Source organism: Perognathus longimembris, chromosome 20, assembly GCF_023159225.1.
Source record: "Perognathus longimembris pacificus isolate PPM17 chromosome 20, ASM2315922v1, whole genome shotgun sequence".
Classification (NCBI taxonomy): Eukaryota; Metazoa; Chordata; class Mammalia; order Rodentia; family Heteromyidae; genus Perognathus; species Perognathus longimembris.
The window spans coordinates 15,310,599-15,323,707 of record NC_063180.1 but is presented as its reverse complement, the minus strand read 5'-3'; the positions used below and the strand labels follow the sequence as shown (position 1 = coordinate 15,323,707).

General features: G+C 52.3%; 2 protein-coding genes across 5 annotated transcripts in view; one reads left to right on the top strand and one right to left on the bottom strand.

Moving 5' to 3' along the window:
• Positions 1-220: 220 nt before the first annotated feature.
• On the bottom strand, positions 221-934 carry LOC125339034 (regulator of G protein signaling 9 binding protein). The gene has a single exon (XM_048330110.1). It carries the CDS (start codon positions 932-934, stop codon positions 221-223), a length of 714 nt encoding a protein of 237 aa, XP_048186067.1.
• Positions 935-2,033: 1,099 nt separating this feature from the next.
• Ankrd27 (ankyrin repeat domain 27) overlaps positions 2,034-13,109 on the top strand; it is a 30,094-nt gene continuing 19,018 nt past the window's right edge. For all 4 annotated transcript variants that reach the window (XM_048369379.1, XM_048369381.1, XM_048369380.1 and 1 more), the window contains exons 1-10: positions 2,034-2,164; positions 5,627-5,756; positions 6,549-6,659; positions 7,344-7,500; positions 8,464-8,618; positions 10,230-10,289; positions 10,376-10,429; positions 10,518-10,583; positions 11,636-11,712; positions 12,366-12,487. In XM_048369379.1, coding sequence (XP_048225336.1) covers positions 5,655-5,756; positions 6,549-6,659; positions 7,344-7,500; positions 8,464-8,618; positions 10,230-10,289; positions 10,376-10,429; positions 10,518-10,583; positions 11,636-11,712; positions 12,366-12,487 — 904 coding nt within the window. In that variant the 5' untranslated portion in view covers positions 2,034-2,164; positions 5,627-5,654. The remainder of the gene's footprint in view (positions 2,165-5,626; positions 5,757-6,548; positions 6,660-7,343; positions 7,501-8,463; positions 8,619-10,229; positions 10,290-10,375; positions 10,430-10,517; positions 10,584-11,635; positions 11,713-12,365; positions 12,488-13,109) is intronic.

The following is a 13,109-nucleotide window of genomic DNA, read 5'->3' as shown; positions in this document are numbered from 1 at the left end:
AAATTAACGCTTACCCGGCCAGCTCAGAATAAGAAAACCCTCACTCAGTCTAGGCAGAAGATGTGCTTTGAAATGCACGTGCACACAAGGTTTGTTCCCCGCCCCCTCCCCACATAGCTCAGCCCCCTCCCGGAACAAGCCAAGGCCTCTCCCGCCTCCCCAGTGAATGAATCCCTTGGGAAGAAGGAAAGACGCGCGGTTGGAGACCACCGGGTGCCGGTCAGCTCAACTTTGCCACACACAAGGCGAGGGCCACAGCCACCAGCAAGACGGCGCTGAAGACGGTGGCAGCCAGGGCTTTGTTGGGGTCGCACGGTCCAGATCGTTCTTCTATAGACATGCCACCGGCCGAGGAAGCGCCAGCGCTGGCACTGGAGAGGAGTTCGGCGCCTGCCGTTTGGCGAGCTTGCACAGTCCACCGGGGGACGTTGACTCGCATTTCCATGTCGTTGATCATCTCGCCCACTTGTAGGATCTCTCGCTCCAACTGGGGCAGGTCCACGACGTCGAAGTCGCCCTCGGCCTCGTGGCGCAGGCTGCGTGCGCTCAGGGCGCGCGCGGCCACCGCGGAGGAGCCGCCCGCCACCCCGGTGCGCACCAGCGGCCGCCGGGGCGCGTGCAGCGGGAAGGCGGCGCCCAGGGCCAGGGCGCGTTGCATGTCGGCTTCCAATAGATCCAAACAGCCGGAAAAAGCTACCCACTGTCGTTCGAACTCGGCACGTTCCTCGGCGGCCAGGCTCCGGTCACGTAGAACCACCGTCAGTCGGGCTCCGGTGGCCACCGCCAGTTCCCGGGCCTTTTGGCGCGTCTTCTGTAACTCCTCCCGGAGGTTCTGAGAATCTGCCGAACCGCCCACCGTCAGCACCAAGTGGTGGTAACAGGCGGTGGTTTTGTTGAGCGCATCCAGGAGCGCCTTGCATTCTTCCCTGGCCATCGCGGCGCGCTCCGGGCCACACGCAAACCCTTCAGCGACTCAGGATGTAGGTTCGATGCCAGCCTCAGGCTGGGCGATCCGACCGTTTCCCCATGCCTGTCCACTCGCTCGGGCGCGTTTGCAGACGCCGTCCACGAAAAGCCAGTTAGGGAGGCCCACGATGTCTGGTGCCCCCGGAAACCCGGGGTGGTGGAGAGATTTGGGGGGACTCCCCCCGAGTCCCCTTAGCTGCCTCTCAACGGCTCTCCCATCCTCCCCCAGACGCGATCCCAGTCACCTAGCCTTCACCGCGTCTCCCAGAGGAGCCTGGGGTGCGGGATCCATCCTTCCTCCGGGGCCCCAGCCCAGGGAGGGTTGGTTAGCTGGCCGCCCCGCGAAGCGCAGCGCCTTAGCCTCAGCCAAGGACGGTCGGGTCGAGTTACCTAGGATCCACCCACTCACATCTGTCCTGACCGAGTGCTCCCCGCCTTCCTGGGGGCAATGGGGGGGGAGGGGAGGAGCATATGGAGAAGTCACGTGTGGGTTCCCTAATCTCCCTCCGTTATAATATTCTGGAATGTTAGAGATCAGCGGCAGATACAACCTTTCCCTATTTTTGCAAGTCAGAAAACAAATGAACCGGTCAAAAAAAAGTTGAGCTCATGGTGGAGTCTTTGAATGAGGAGGGGGGCGGTTTCGAACCTGGGGACCCTGATGCCAACACACTGTCGTCCACACTACGTGATGCATCTCGTAGGACTAGACATCTTTGTCCCTGCAAAACGAGCACTGAAAAGGGCGACCCGCGGAGCCCGCCAGTTCTCGAGTGGGTGGGTCTCTCCTTCCCAACGTGGCCCAGTTTCTCCAACTCCAGCCTCGGCGCTTGGACCCCACCCCTAGGAGGGGCAGCCTGGCCAGGCCACGCCCCCGATCGGATCGGAGCAAGCGCAGTCGGCGTGGGTAGGCGGGGCTAAGATGAGTAGGAAGCGTCTGGGAGCCCTCTGAGCCCACCCCCTGCGGGGAGCCGGATGCGAGGATTGCTCTGCGTCCCTGTCACTCCGGAAGAGACTGGTTGCTCATTGGGCGATCTGGAAGCCTTAGGGGACGCGGCTCCACCCAACGGCGGAGTAAAAGGGGTGGGTGGTGCTGGGAGTCGCCGCGCCAGGGTGGTGGGCACCGCGGTCCCGCCCCAGGCCTCACGCCCTCGGAAGGTGCTGCGGCTACCCGGAGTAAAACTATGTAGCCTCTGGAGTAAGTGTCTTCCCGCCCCGGTCCTGCCGGGTCCCCCTACTCTCAGGACACGGCGGCGGCGTCTCGGGGCGGCCCGAGGCCGGGCGGGGCCTGGGAGCGGAGGGGGGAGGGGCTCCCTCCTGAGAGCTCTGTGTGTGGGGTGGGGTGGGGGGGGGTGCACGCGCGCGCGCATGGTCCTAGATCCCTAACCCGCTTACTCTCCCCACCCCATCCGGCCCAAAGTGGGGTGCACTCTTTCCACCGTGCCCATAGTGTCCACAAGGAAGGGGAGGGGTCTCCAAGAACGTGTGCTCTGATCCCCCGGATTTCAGAACCCAGGTCCGGCTGCGTGTGGGTGGGGGGTGGGGTGGGGAGTGTAGTTTGCACTGAGGGGCGGTGGGCAGGGCCTTGAAGTCGCCTGTGGGGGGCAGGCCGCGTGGGTGCGGGTTGGTGGTGGTGTGTGTGTGGGCGGGGGGGGGGGGGGTCCCTGCCAGCCTGCCTGCCTGCCTTTTGTGGGATGGGGGAAACGGGGTGTCCCATGGTCTTCTATGTAAAGATTGCTCCTGAAAAACTTTTAAGCCCCGCACCGCCGAAATGTTCAGACTCTGTACCCATTTAGCTTATAATTCGCAAACGAACGCTGCCCCCCAGCCCCCACCCTCTGGTGCCAAAAGGCAGAAACTTGCCAGGTGGTGGTGGGAGCAGGGGAAGATTAAGAATTGGGGGAACTGAGGCAAGATTGAAGGGATTGTGGGAATGTGCCGCAGCTGGGATGTGCTAATCATGTAGGGGCCTTTATTTTGACTAAACAGCAAACCCTACACTTGGCCTTAATTAAGCACACTAGCTGACATTAGTTGGTGTGTGTCTGTTAGACTTAAGGTTCGAACTGAGGGCCTCAGCACTGTCCCTGAGGTTTTTGCTTAAGGCTAGCACTCTGTGGAGCTCGAGCCACAACTCCACTCTGGCTTTTTTTTTTTTTTTTTAAAGTAGTGTATTTGAAATAAGAGTTCCTGGCTTTGAACCTCAATCCTCAGATCTCAGTGTTCTGAGTAGCTAGGATTACAGGGGTGAGCCACCAGTGCCTGGCTAAGGTCAAAGTTTTGTTTGTGCACTCTACCTCCATGTGCTGCTTGGACAGGCAAGCTGCCGGATCTTTATTTATTGATGTGTTTTTATGCTGGTTAGTAATTTTTTTTTTGGCATCTCTCCTGTTGGGACTCTTCCTGCTCATTAGTCATTGGCATTAGGCTGGTGTCCAATACCTTTGTCTTGTCATAGACATTCCAGGGAAATGTGATCACATGACCGTAGGACCAGACCTAGAAAGAGTTTAGTATAGTTGGATGCTGGCGGCTCATACCTGTCATCCTAGCTACTCAAGAGGCTGAGATCTGAAGATCACGGGTTCAAAGCCAGTCAGAGCAGGAAAGTCCATGACACTCTTATCTCCAATGAACCACCAGAAAACCAGAAGTGGTGCTGTGGTTTAAAGTGGTACAGCTCTAGCCTTGAGTGAAAAAGTTCAAGGACAGTGCCTAGGTCCCAAGTTCAAGCCCCACAACCACCACCACCAACACAAAGAGTTTAGTCTAGAGGAATAGGATCTGATTTCTCCTGATGTTGGTTGTACTCTGTGTGTGTGCATGTGTGCAGAACTGGGCCCTTGAACTCAGGGCCTGGGTGCTGCCCCTTAGCATTTTCACTTAAGGCTGGTGTTCTACTGCTTGTGCTTCAACTCCACTTCTGACTTTTTGGTGGATCATTGGCGATATGAGTCTCATATACTTTTCTGGCCCATGATCCTCAGATCTCAGCCCCCTGAGTAGCTAGGATTACAGGTATAAGCCATGGCGTCTGACTGGCTCTGTTTCTGAGAGATGATGAGAAATGGCCCTGGGAGCTCCTGTGCTTCTGTCAAAGATCCTGACAGAAAAAATGGGTGTCTATTGGGTCCAGCTGCAAGTGGGCAGGTGTCTTGCTCCTTCCATTCTTGCAGGCCCAGGATCTTTTTCTTCCTTTTTTTTTGGGGGGGGGGGAGGGTAGGCAGTCATGGGGCTTGAACTCAGAGCCTGGGTGCTGTGCCTGAGCTTTTTCACTCTAGCACTCTACCACTCTGAGCCACAGAGCCACTTCCAGTTTTCTGGTGGTCTCAAGGACTTCCTGCCTGGGCTGTCTTTGAACCTTGATCCTCCGCTCTCAGTGCCCTGAGTAGCTAGGATGATAGGCGTGAGCCACCAGCTCCCAGCTTTCTTCCCTCTTTTGACTCTGCATATTCGAGGGGCCACTGCATTTGGGCAGCTCTGAGTATCCTTTTTGTTTGGGGGCTTTGTGCCTCTGTACCTCTGAGGCTCCTGCTTGGTTAGGTCTAGCCCTTTACCAATTGTGATATGAACAAGGGACTTAGAGCCCCTGCTGGGAGCCTAGGCTTCCTCTCTTTACCGCCCCAGTGATCATTTTATCTAGTGCTCACAGTGAACCGGATGCAGGGCTGAGGGCTTCCGTGAGGAGCTTTGAGACAAAAAGGATCAGATCTATAAATGTTACAGGCCAGAGGACACAGTAAGGATAAGGAGTACATCACATCACTGAGTTGCTTCTGTTGGTATTAAAAATAGATGAATAGCCAGGCACTAGTGGCTCCCGCCTGTAATCCTATCTACTCAGGAGGCTGAGATCTGAGGATGGCAGCTCAAAGCCAGTCTAGGCAGGAAAGTCTGTGAGCCTCTTTATATCTAGGTAACCACAAAATGCTGGAAGTGGATCTGTGGCTCAATTGGTAGAGCACTTGCCTTGAGCATAAAAGCTCAGGGACAGTACCCAGGCCCTGAGTTCAGCCCCCAGAACAACAACAACAACAACAACAACAACAAAAATTCTTAGATTTTATCTGCCCTATGCTAGCTTTGAACTTGTCCCTCATCGAGATTATTCAAAGCCAGCCTGGGGAAAATATAACACGAGACCTCTTTGGAGAGGGGGAGAGGTGTGTATGTGGGTGGTGGGGGCTGAACTCAGGACCTGGGCACTGTTCCTGAGCTTTTCTGCTCAAGGTTAGCACTCTACCACTTGAGCCATAGTTCTACTTCCAGCTTTTTATGGAAGTTCATTGGGGCTAAAAAATCTCATGGGTTTTTCTGCCTGGGCTGTCTTAAAACCGTAATCCTCAGCTCTCAGCCTGAGGTTTTAAGAACTAATGTTACAGCACTGGTGGCTCACACCTGTAATTCCAGCTACTCCAGAGGCTGAGATCTGAGGATCTTGGTTCAAAGCCAGCAGCCAGGCAGGAAAGTCTTTATCTCCAGTGAACCACCAAAAAACCAGAAGTGGAGTTGTGGCTCAAGTAGTAGAGTGCTATCGTTGAGCACAAAAGCACAAGGACAGGGCCCAGGTCCTGAGTTCAAACCCCAGGATGGTCACTAAAAAAATAAGAAACCAAAACCCGAAGGTGGTCATTCACTGCTTTCTTCTCCCTTGTCCCAGGAGACTTTCTGACCCCTGGGAAGTCCATATGGCTCTGTATGATGAAGACATCTTGAAGAATCCTTTCTATGTGGCTCTTCAGAAGGCGCGACCTGACTTGTGCAGTAGGGTGGCGCAGATCCATGGTGTGGTATGTGCACGGACTCTCAGGACTGTCCCCCAGGGGCAGGTGATACCCAGATCGGGGCAGACCAGCTGCCAGAGGCAGCCTGGGGCCCCTTCCTCCAGGAAGCCTCCCGAGACTGCAGCCTGCATGTAATCTGCTCTCTCACTTCTCTTCCCATCTTGGCCTGTGTGTGTGCATGTGTGTGCAGACACTCTGCCCTGCCTTTCTTGCTCAAGGCTGATGCTTTACCACTTGAGCCACGGCTCAGCTTCCAACTTGTGGGTAGTCTATTGGAGAATAAGAGTCTCATGGATTTTCCTGCCCAGACTGGCTTTGAACTGTGCTCCTTAGATCTCAGCTTCTTGGGTAGCCGGGATTACAGGCATGAGCCACTGGTATTTAGCCCCATGTGACTTTTCCCTTTCCATGTCCCCCATTACTGTCATTGTTCCCCCCCCTCCCCCTGTGCCTCCTGACTCACTTAGATCTTGGGGTGGCAAAGTAGAGGGGTGCCTAGAGCCAGCTGTGGGGAACATGGAGCAAATAATCCACTAAGCCCACCAGCCTCCAAGTCCAGATGAACAAGGAGCTGTGTTTTCTTCCTCCTTGGTCTGCCTGCTTCTGTCATGTCACCTCCATAACAAATCCTCCCAGCTGGCAGCCATTGTGCCTCTTGGAGAACTGCCAGCCACGTCTGTGCTGGCAGGCTCCAGCCAGGAGTGACTCAGCCCAGCCATCTTTGGAGACTCCCCTGTGCTGTCCCAATCGCCCAGGACTCTCCTCTCCAGGGCTCTCACCCTCTCGTATCTTCTCTAGGTATTAGTGCCCTGCGAAAGGAGCCTGTCTAGCAACCTTCCGTCCACGTATCAGTTCGAGTCCTATCTTTTGATACCAGAGGAAGGACATTTTCAGACCTTCGATGGAAAGGTACTTGTTTCTTGGGTGGCTTCCTTGGTATTTCGGGGGGCTGAGAATCGTGTTTGCCAACCCTTCCACAAACTCTGTGCTTAAATGTCAGCTGTGACAGGCACACAGCACCTGTGGGGTGGACCGTGTAGTGGGGCCTTAGAGGAAGGAAAGCTGTGGTACCTATGAGTTTTGGAGGCTAGGGGTGGGGTGGGGTGGAGTGCCTCTCCCTCAGTTGAGTGGGGGGGTCTTCCATGAGGGTTGAGGAATCATGGCAGTCCTCTCTAGTGAGGTTCCTGTCGAGCTGAGATGCTGAGGCAGTTTCTTGGACTTTTTTTTTTTTTTAAGCGTATATTCTGGCTGGGCATGCTAGTGCACACCTATAATCCCAGCATTCAGGAAGCTGAAGCATGTGGATCTACAATTCTAATCCAGCCCGGGTTACATAGTGAGACCCTGTCTCCACAAAACAAACCCTGTCCTCAAATCACACAGGCCACATGCATGCACAAAACAAACCCTGTCCTGAAATCACACAGGCCACGCACACGCATGCACACACGCAGGTTGAATTCACTTCATTCCCTCACAGAAAGCTGAGTAAAGGTCAAAGAACACTGAAACACTCTTGTACTCTTTCCCAGATTAGCCAACTATTAACTTTTTTGCCATTTTTTTTTATTTTAATCTCTGTCTCTATTCCAGGATGTCTTTATACAGGGAAACAGGATTAAATTAGGAGCTGGGTTTACTTGTCTCCTCTCTGTGCCCATCCTCTTTGAAGAGACTTTCTACAATGAAAAAGAAGAAAGTTTCAGCATCCTGTGTATAGCCCATCCATTGGAGAAGAGGAGGAACCCAGGTACTCGGGGAAAGAGAAGCATGTTTGTTGCACTTCATGTTGAAAGATTAGACACACACACACACACACACACACACACACACACATTATAAGATAATGCAAAGGCCAGACACTGGTAACTCAGGCCTGTAATCTTATTCAGGAGGCTGAGATCTGAGGATCAAGGTTCAAAGCCATCCTGGGCAGGAAATGAACCACCAGAAAACCAGCACTGAGGCTCAATGCTAGCCTTGAGCTGAAGAGCTCAGGGACAGCACCCAGGCCCCACAATTGACCAAAAAAAAAAAAAGTTCAAGGACAGTACTCAAACCCCAACTTCAAACTCTGGGACACACATGTGCGCGCACGCGCGCACGCACACACACACACACACACACAAAGCATTGTAAAATCCTTTAGAAACTGCACATGATAATCCTGTCTAGGCGAAATGGATTGGTGGTGTGGCGTGTGCAGTTGCCCCAGTTGGATATTGGACAATTTCATGTTAACGTCACTGCATGTGGGATAAGTGTGGTGTGAATGTCCATCCCCAAGTTGTATAGAGCCTTAGCCCTGACTTTCTCTTTGGGATTCTTTTATGTGTGTGTGTGTGCACGCGCGTGTGCGCGTGCACCGTTTAAGCCCAGGACTGATTTAAAAAAAAAAAATGTGTATATGTGTGTGTATATCACTTTCCCACTGGGACAGTGTGAGATACCTAAGCTAGCCTGACCCTTTGTTTCTTCTTCTTCTTTTTTTTTTTTTTTGTTGGTCATGGGACTTGAACTCAGAGTCTGGGCGCTCTACCACTCTGAGCCACAGCTCCACTTCCAGTTTTCTGGTGCTTCATTGGAGATAAGTGTCTCATGGGCTTTCCTGTCTGAGCTGGCTTTGTACTGCAATCCTCAGATCTCAGCCTTCTGAGTAGCTAGGATGACAGGCATAAGCAGTGGTGCCCAGCTGTTTTTCCTTTTTGTTTAGATGAGCCTTCAGTGGCCCCAGATCCGTTTTTCCTGAAAACCATTGAAGATGTGAGAGAATTTTTGGGAAGACATTCCGAGAGGTTTGACAAGAACATCGCTTCCTTCCACCGGACATCCCGGGAATGTGACAGGAAGAGCCTGCGTCACCTCATAGTCAGTGGCCCCATCTTTCTCTCTGCCTGGTGGCTCTGTCTTAGCCAGCTCAGAGCCCCATGCCCTTCTTTCCCTTCCCCAACTCTACCCGCTCCTTACCCAGTGTGGTGGTTAAATGATACTAGCTATGAAAGTGGCCTTAGCCACTACCAAGACTTGAAAATCTCAGGGAATTGGAAACAGGAGTGTTGTTACAACTGATTTTCTTTTCCTTGTTTTTGTTTTTGTCCCAATTCTACGGCTTGAACTCAGGGCTTATGAGCTGACTCTGAGCTTTCTTGCTCAAGGCTAGCACTCTCCAGCTTGAACCACAGCTCCACTTCTGGCTTTTTGGTCAATCATTAGAGATAAAAAGTCTCACAGACTTTCCTACTTGGGCTGGCTTTGAACTGTGATCCTCAGATCTCAGTCTCCTGAGTAGGATTACAGGCATGAGCCACCAGCGTCCAGAGTGTTATTATCATCTATGTTAACATGGGGGATTTTTTTTTTCCCTACTTCTAAGGCATGCACACTTAAAGATGTTGACAGCTGATTTAAAAAAAAATATGTTTGAACCCGGCACAGGTGGCTCACATCTGTCCTAGCTACTCAGGAGGCTGGGATCTGAGAATGACAGTTCAAAACCAGTCTCAGGCAGAAACGTCTATGAGACTCTCCATTTAACCAGCAAAAAGCCAGAAATGAAGGTGTGATTGAAATGGTAGAATGTCCTCCTTGAATGAAAAAAGCCAAGCAGGCTAGGTGCCAGTGGCTCAAACCTGTCATCCTAGCTACTCAGGAATCTGAGATCTGAGGATCACAGTTTAAAACCAGGCTGGACATGAAAATCCATAAGACTCTTTTTTTTTTTGGCCTGGGGCGTGGACTCAGGACCTGAGCATTGTCCCTGGCTTCTTTTTGTTTTTTTTGTTTTGTTTTTTTTTGGCCAGTCCTGGGGCTTGGACTCAGGGCCTGAGCACTGTCCCTGGCTTCTTTTTGCTCAAGGCTATCACTCTGCCACTTGAGCCACAGCGCCACTTCTGGCCATTTCTGTATATGTGGTGCTGGGGAATTGAACCCAGGGCCTCATGTATACAAGACAAGCACTCTTGCCACTAGGCCATACCCCCAGCCCCACTGGCTTCTTTTTGCTCAAGGCTAGCACTCTACCACTTGAGCCACAGCGCCACTTCTGGCCTTTTCTATATGTGTGGTGCTGAGGAATGGAACCCAGGGCTTCATGTATACAAGGCGAGCACTCTACCTCTAGGCCACATTCCCAGCCCCGTAAGACTCTTATCTCCAATAAGTTACCAAAAAAGCCAGAAGTAGAGTTGTTGCTCAAGTGGTAGAGTGCTAGCCTTGAGCATAATAGCTTAGGGACAGCACCCAGGCCCTGAGTTCAAGCCCTCGTGTCACACACACACACAAATTGGCTTGAAAAAGCTTGCATTGTCCTTTCAGGCATGTCACCCAAGACACAGAGCTGTTGAGGGTTTTCTTGTCTCAGGATGTGCTATCCAGTCAGGCTTCTATGTCATGGTTTCCAGTTCTGAAAGGGTCTTTTTCTCCCTCTCTCTGTCTGTTTTTCTCTCTGTCTTTCACATATGTGCACATGTATGCACACAGGACTCGGTGAATGCTCTCTACACCAAGTGCCTCCAGCAGCTTCTGAGAGATTCTCATTTGGTAAGTGGCAGGACTTTCAAATGCTAGACCTCTAATTGGCCCACATGCAGATTGTGGCTCTCTAGCTGCATTCCTTTGCCTTCTAGAAGGTTCTTGCAAAGCAGGAGGCTCAGATGAACCTGATGAAGCAGGCAGTGGAGGTGAGGGAAAGGGGCAGAGTGGTGGGGGGAGGGAGGCATTCTCTGTGGCTGCCACTCACCCTGAGCGGGGAGCCCCTTGCTTTTCCAGATGTACGTGCATCATGCTACCTATGACCACATCTTTAAATTCGTGGGGACCATGGAAGCAAGCGAGGTAGGTCGCACATCCTCCCCTTGCGGGGTGGGAACTCTTCCCTCTGCTCTTGAAGAAATCTAACTATATGCCAGTGACTCACATCTGTCATCCTAGCTCCTCAGGAGGCTGAGGTCTGAGGATCAAAGCCAGCCCAGGCAGGAAAGTTGATGAGACCCTTATCTCTAATGAACCACCTAAAAACCAGAAGTAGCACTAGGGCTCAAAGTGGCTCTACCACTTTTGCTAACCTTGAACAAATGAGCTCAGGGACAATGCCCAGACCCTGAGTTCAAGTCCTATGCCTGGAAAAAAAATCTAGTCAGGCACCTGTGGCTCACACCTGTAATCATAACTATTCAGGAGGCTGAGCTCTGAGGATCACACCTCAAAGTCAGCCGGGCAGGATAGTCCATGAGACTTTTTTTTTTTTTTTTTTGCCAGTCCTGGGGCTTGGACTCAAGGCCTGAGCACTGTCCCTGGCTTCTTTTTGCTCAAGGTTAGCACTCTGCCACTTGAGCCACATTGCCACTTCTGGCCGTTTTCTGTATATGTGGTGCTGTGGAATTGAGCCCAGGGCTTCATGTATATGAGGCAAGCCCTCTTGCCACTAGGCCATATTCCCAGCCCCGAGACTTTTTTTTTTTTTTTTTTTTTTTTTTTTTGCCAATCATGGGGTTGAACTCGGCCTAGGTGCTGTCCCTGAGATTTTTCTTTTTTCTTTTTCTCAAAGCTAGGGCGTAGTCTACCACTTGAGCCACAGCACTATTCCTGGATTTTTCTGTGATTAATGGGAGATAAGAGTCTCACAGACTTTCCTGCCTGGGCTGGCTTCAAACTGTGATCCTCAGATCTCAGCCTCTTGAAGAGCTAAAGATTACAGGCATCAACCACTGGCATCGGGCTTCCTGAGACTCTTATCTCCAATGAACCACCAAAAAGTCAGAAGTAGAGCCATGGCTCAAGTGGTAGCCTTGAGCAAAAGGACAGAGCCCAGGTCCTGAGTTCAAGCGCCAGGATCAGTACCGACATTTAAGAGAAATCTGAAGGTTCCTTTTACTATCTGTCATTAGGACGCCGCCTTTAACAAAATCACAAGAAGCCTTCAAGATCTTCAGCAGAAAGATCTAGGTGTAAAACCTGAATTCAGGTAAGTGCCTCCACTAGGTATGGAGTGCAGTCTTCCCCCATAGGGGGCCTCTCGGAGGCAGAGGTCTCCTTGAGTTGATGTGGTCACCACTAACAACCAGGGCAGCTACAGGGCAGCCTGACACTGACCTGTGAGTCTTTGCTAGCCTTCCACACCTGCCTTCCTTCTGGATTAGAACTCACAGGGACAAGGGTTTGTACACCTGGCCCCAGGTGTGTGCAGGACTCTCCCTCCACACTGGAAGCGAAACTGCCATGGAGGAACCTGTTTCTCAGTTAATTGTTTTCAGTCGTGGGGCTTGAACTTGTGGCCTGCACGCTGTCCCTGAGCTTTTTTGCCACTTGAGCCACAGCACCACTTCTGCCTTTTTGGTGGTTCATTGGAAATAAGATTCTCCTGGACGTTCTTGCCCAGTTTGGTTTGGAATCCTGATCCTCAGATCTCAGGTTCCTGGGTAGCTGGGATCATAGGCATGAACCACCACACATGTCCTGAATAGGATTCAAATCTGTTTGCTATTTGGCCACTGACCCAAAGTCACGTCTCAGCCATTACTGAAGGCTGGAAGTGATGGATTAGGTGAGGTATGTTCCTGGGACTGGCCGTGGCCCTCCCACAGTGCTCTGCAGTTGTCCCTTGCACTGATTTCACAGCTTCAACATCCCTCGTGCCAAGAGAGAGCTGGCCCAGCTGAACAAATGCACCTCCCCGCAGCAGAAGCTGCTCTGCCTGAGGAAGGTGATACAGCTCATCACGCAGTCTCCCAGCCACAGAGGTGCATGCTGGGGGAAGGGGGCCAGCGGGGGCGGGGCATGCAGGGGCGGGGCATGCCAGGGGAAGGGGGCTGTCAGGGGTGGGGCAGTTCCACACCTCTACCAGAGGGCCTGCGGCCCCTAGCTTAGCCTCCTCCATCTGCGGAAATACTGACGGAGAAGCAGTAGTGCTCACCTGTTTGCTGGAAAAAAAAATGTGTGTGTGCCGAACTAGAACTTGAACTCAGGGCCTCACAGTCTTGGCTTAGCTATTTTGCTCCTTGCTGTTGGTCTGCCCCTTGAGCCAAACCTCCAATTCCAGCTTTTTGGCTGTTGGAATGGAGATGTGCGTCTCCTGGATACTCCTGCTGAGGCTGGTTTTGAACCATGATCCTCACATCTCAGCCTCTTGAGTAGCTATGAATGTAGGTGTGAGCCACCAGTGAGCACCTGGTAGTGCTGTGTGTTTTGTGTGTGTGTGTGTGTGTGTGTGTGTGTGCGTGCTCGCGTGTGCGTGTGTGCCAGTTTTGGGGCTTGAGCTCGGGGCCTGAGCGCTGTCCCTGGCTTCTTTTTGCTCAAGGCTAGCGCTCTACCACTTGGGCCACAGCGCCACTTCCGGCTTTTTCTGTTTACATGGTACTGAGG

What these genes read in the sequence shown, in the direction of transcription:
- LOC125339034 (XM_048330110.1), bottom strand. Translation starts at nt 934, where the DNA reads ATGGCCAGGGAAGAATGCAAGGCGCTCCTGGATGCGCTCAACAAAACC.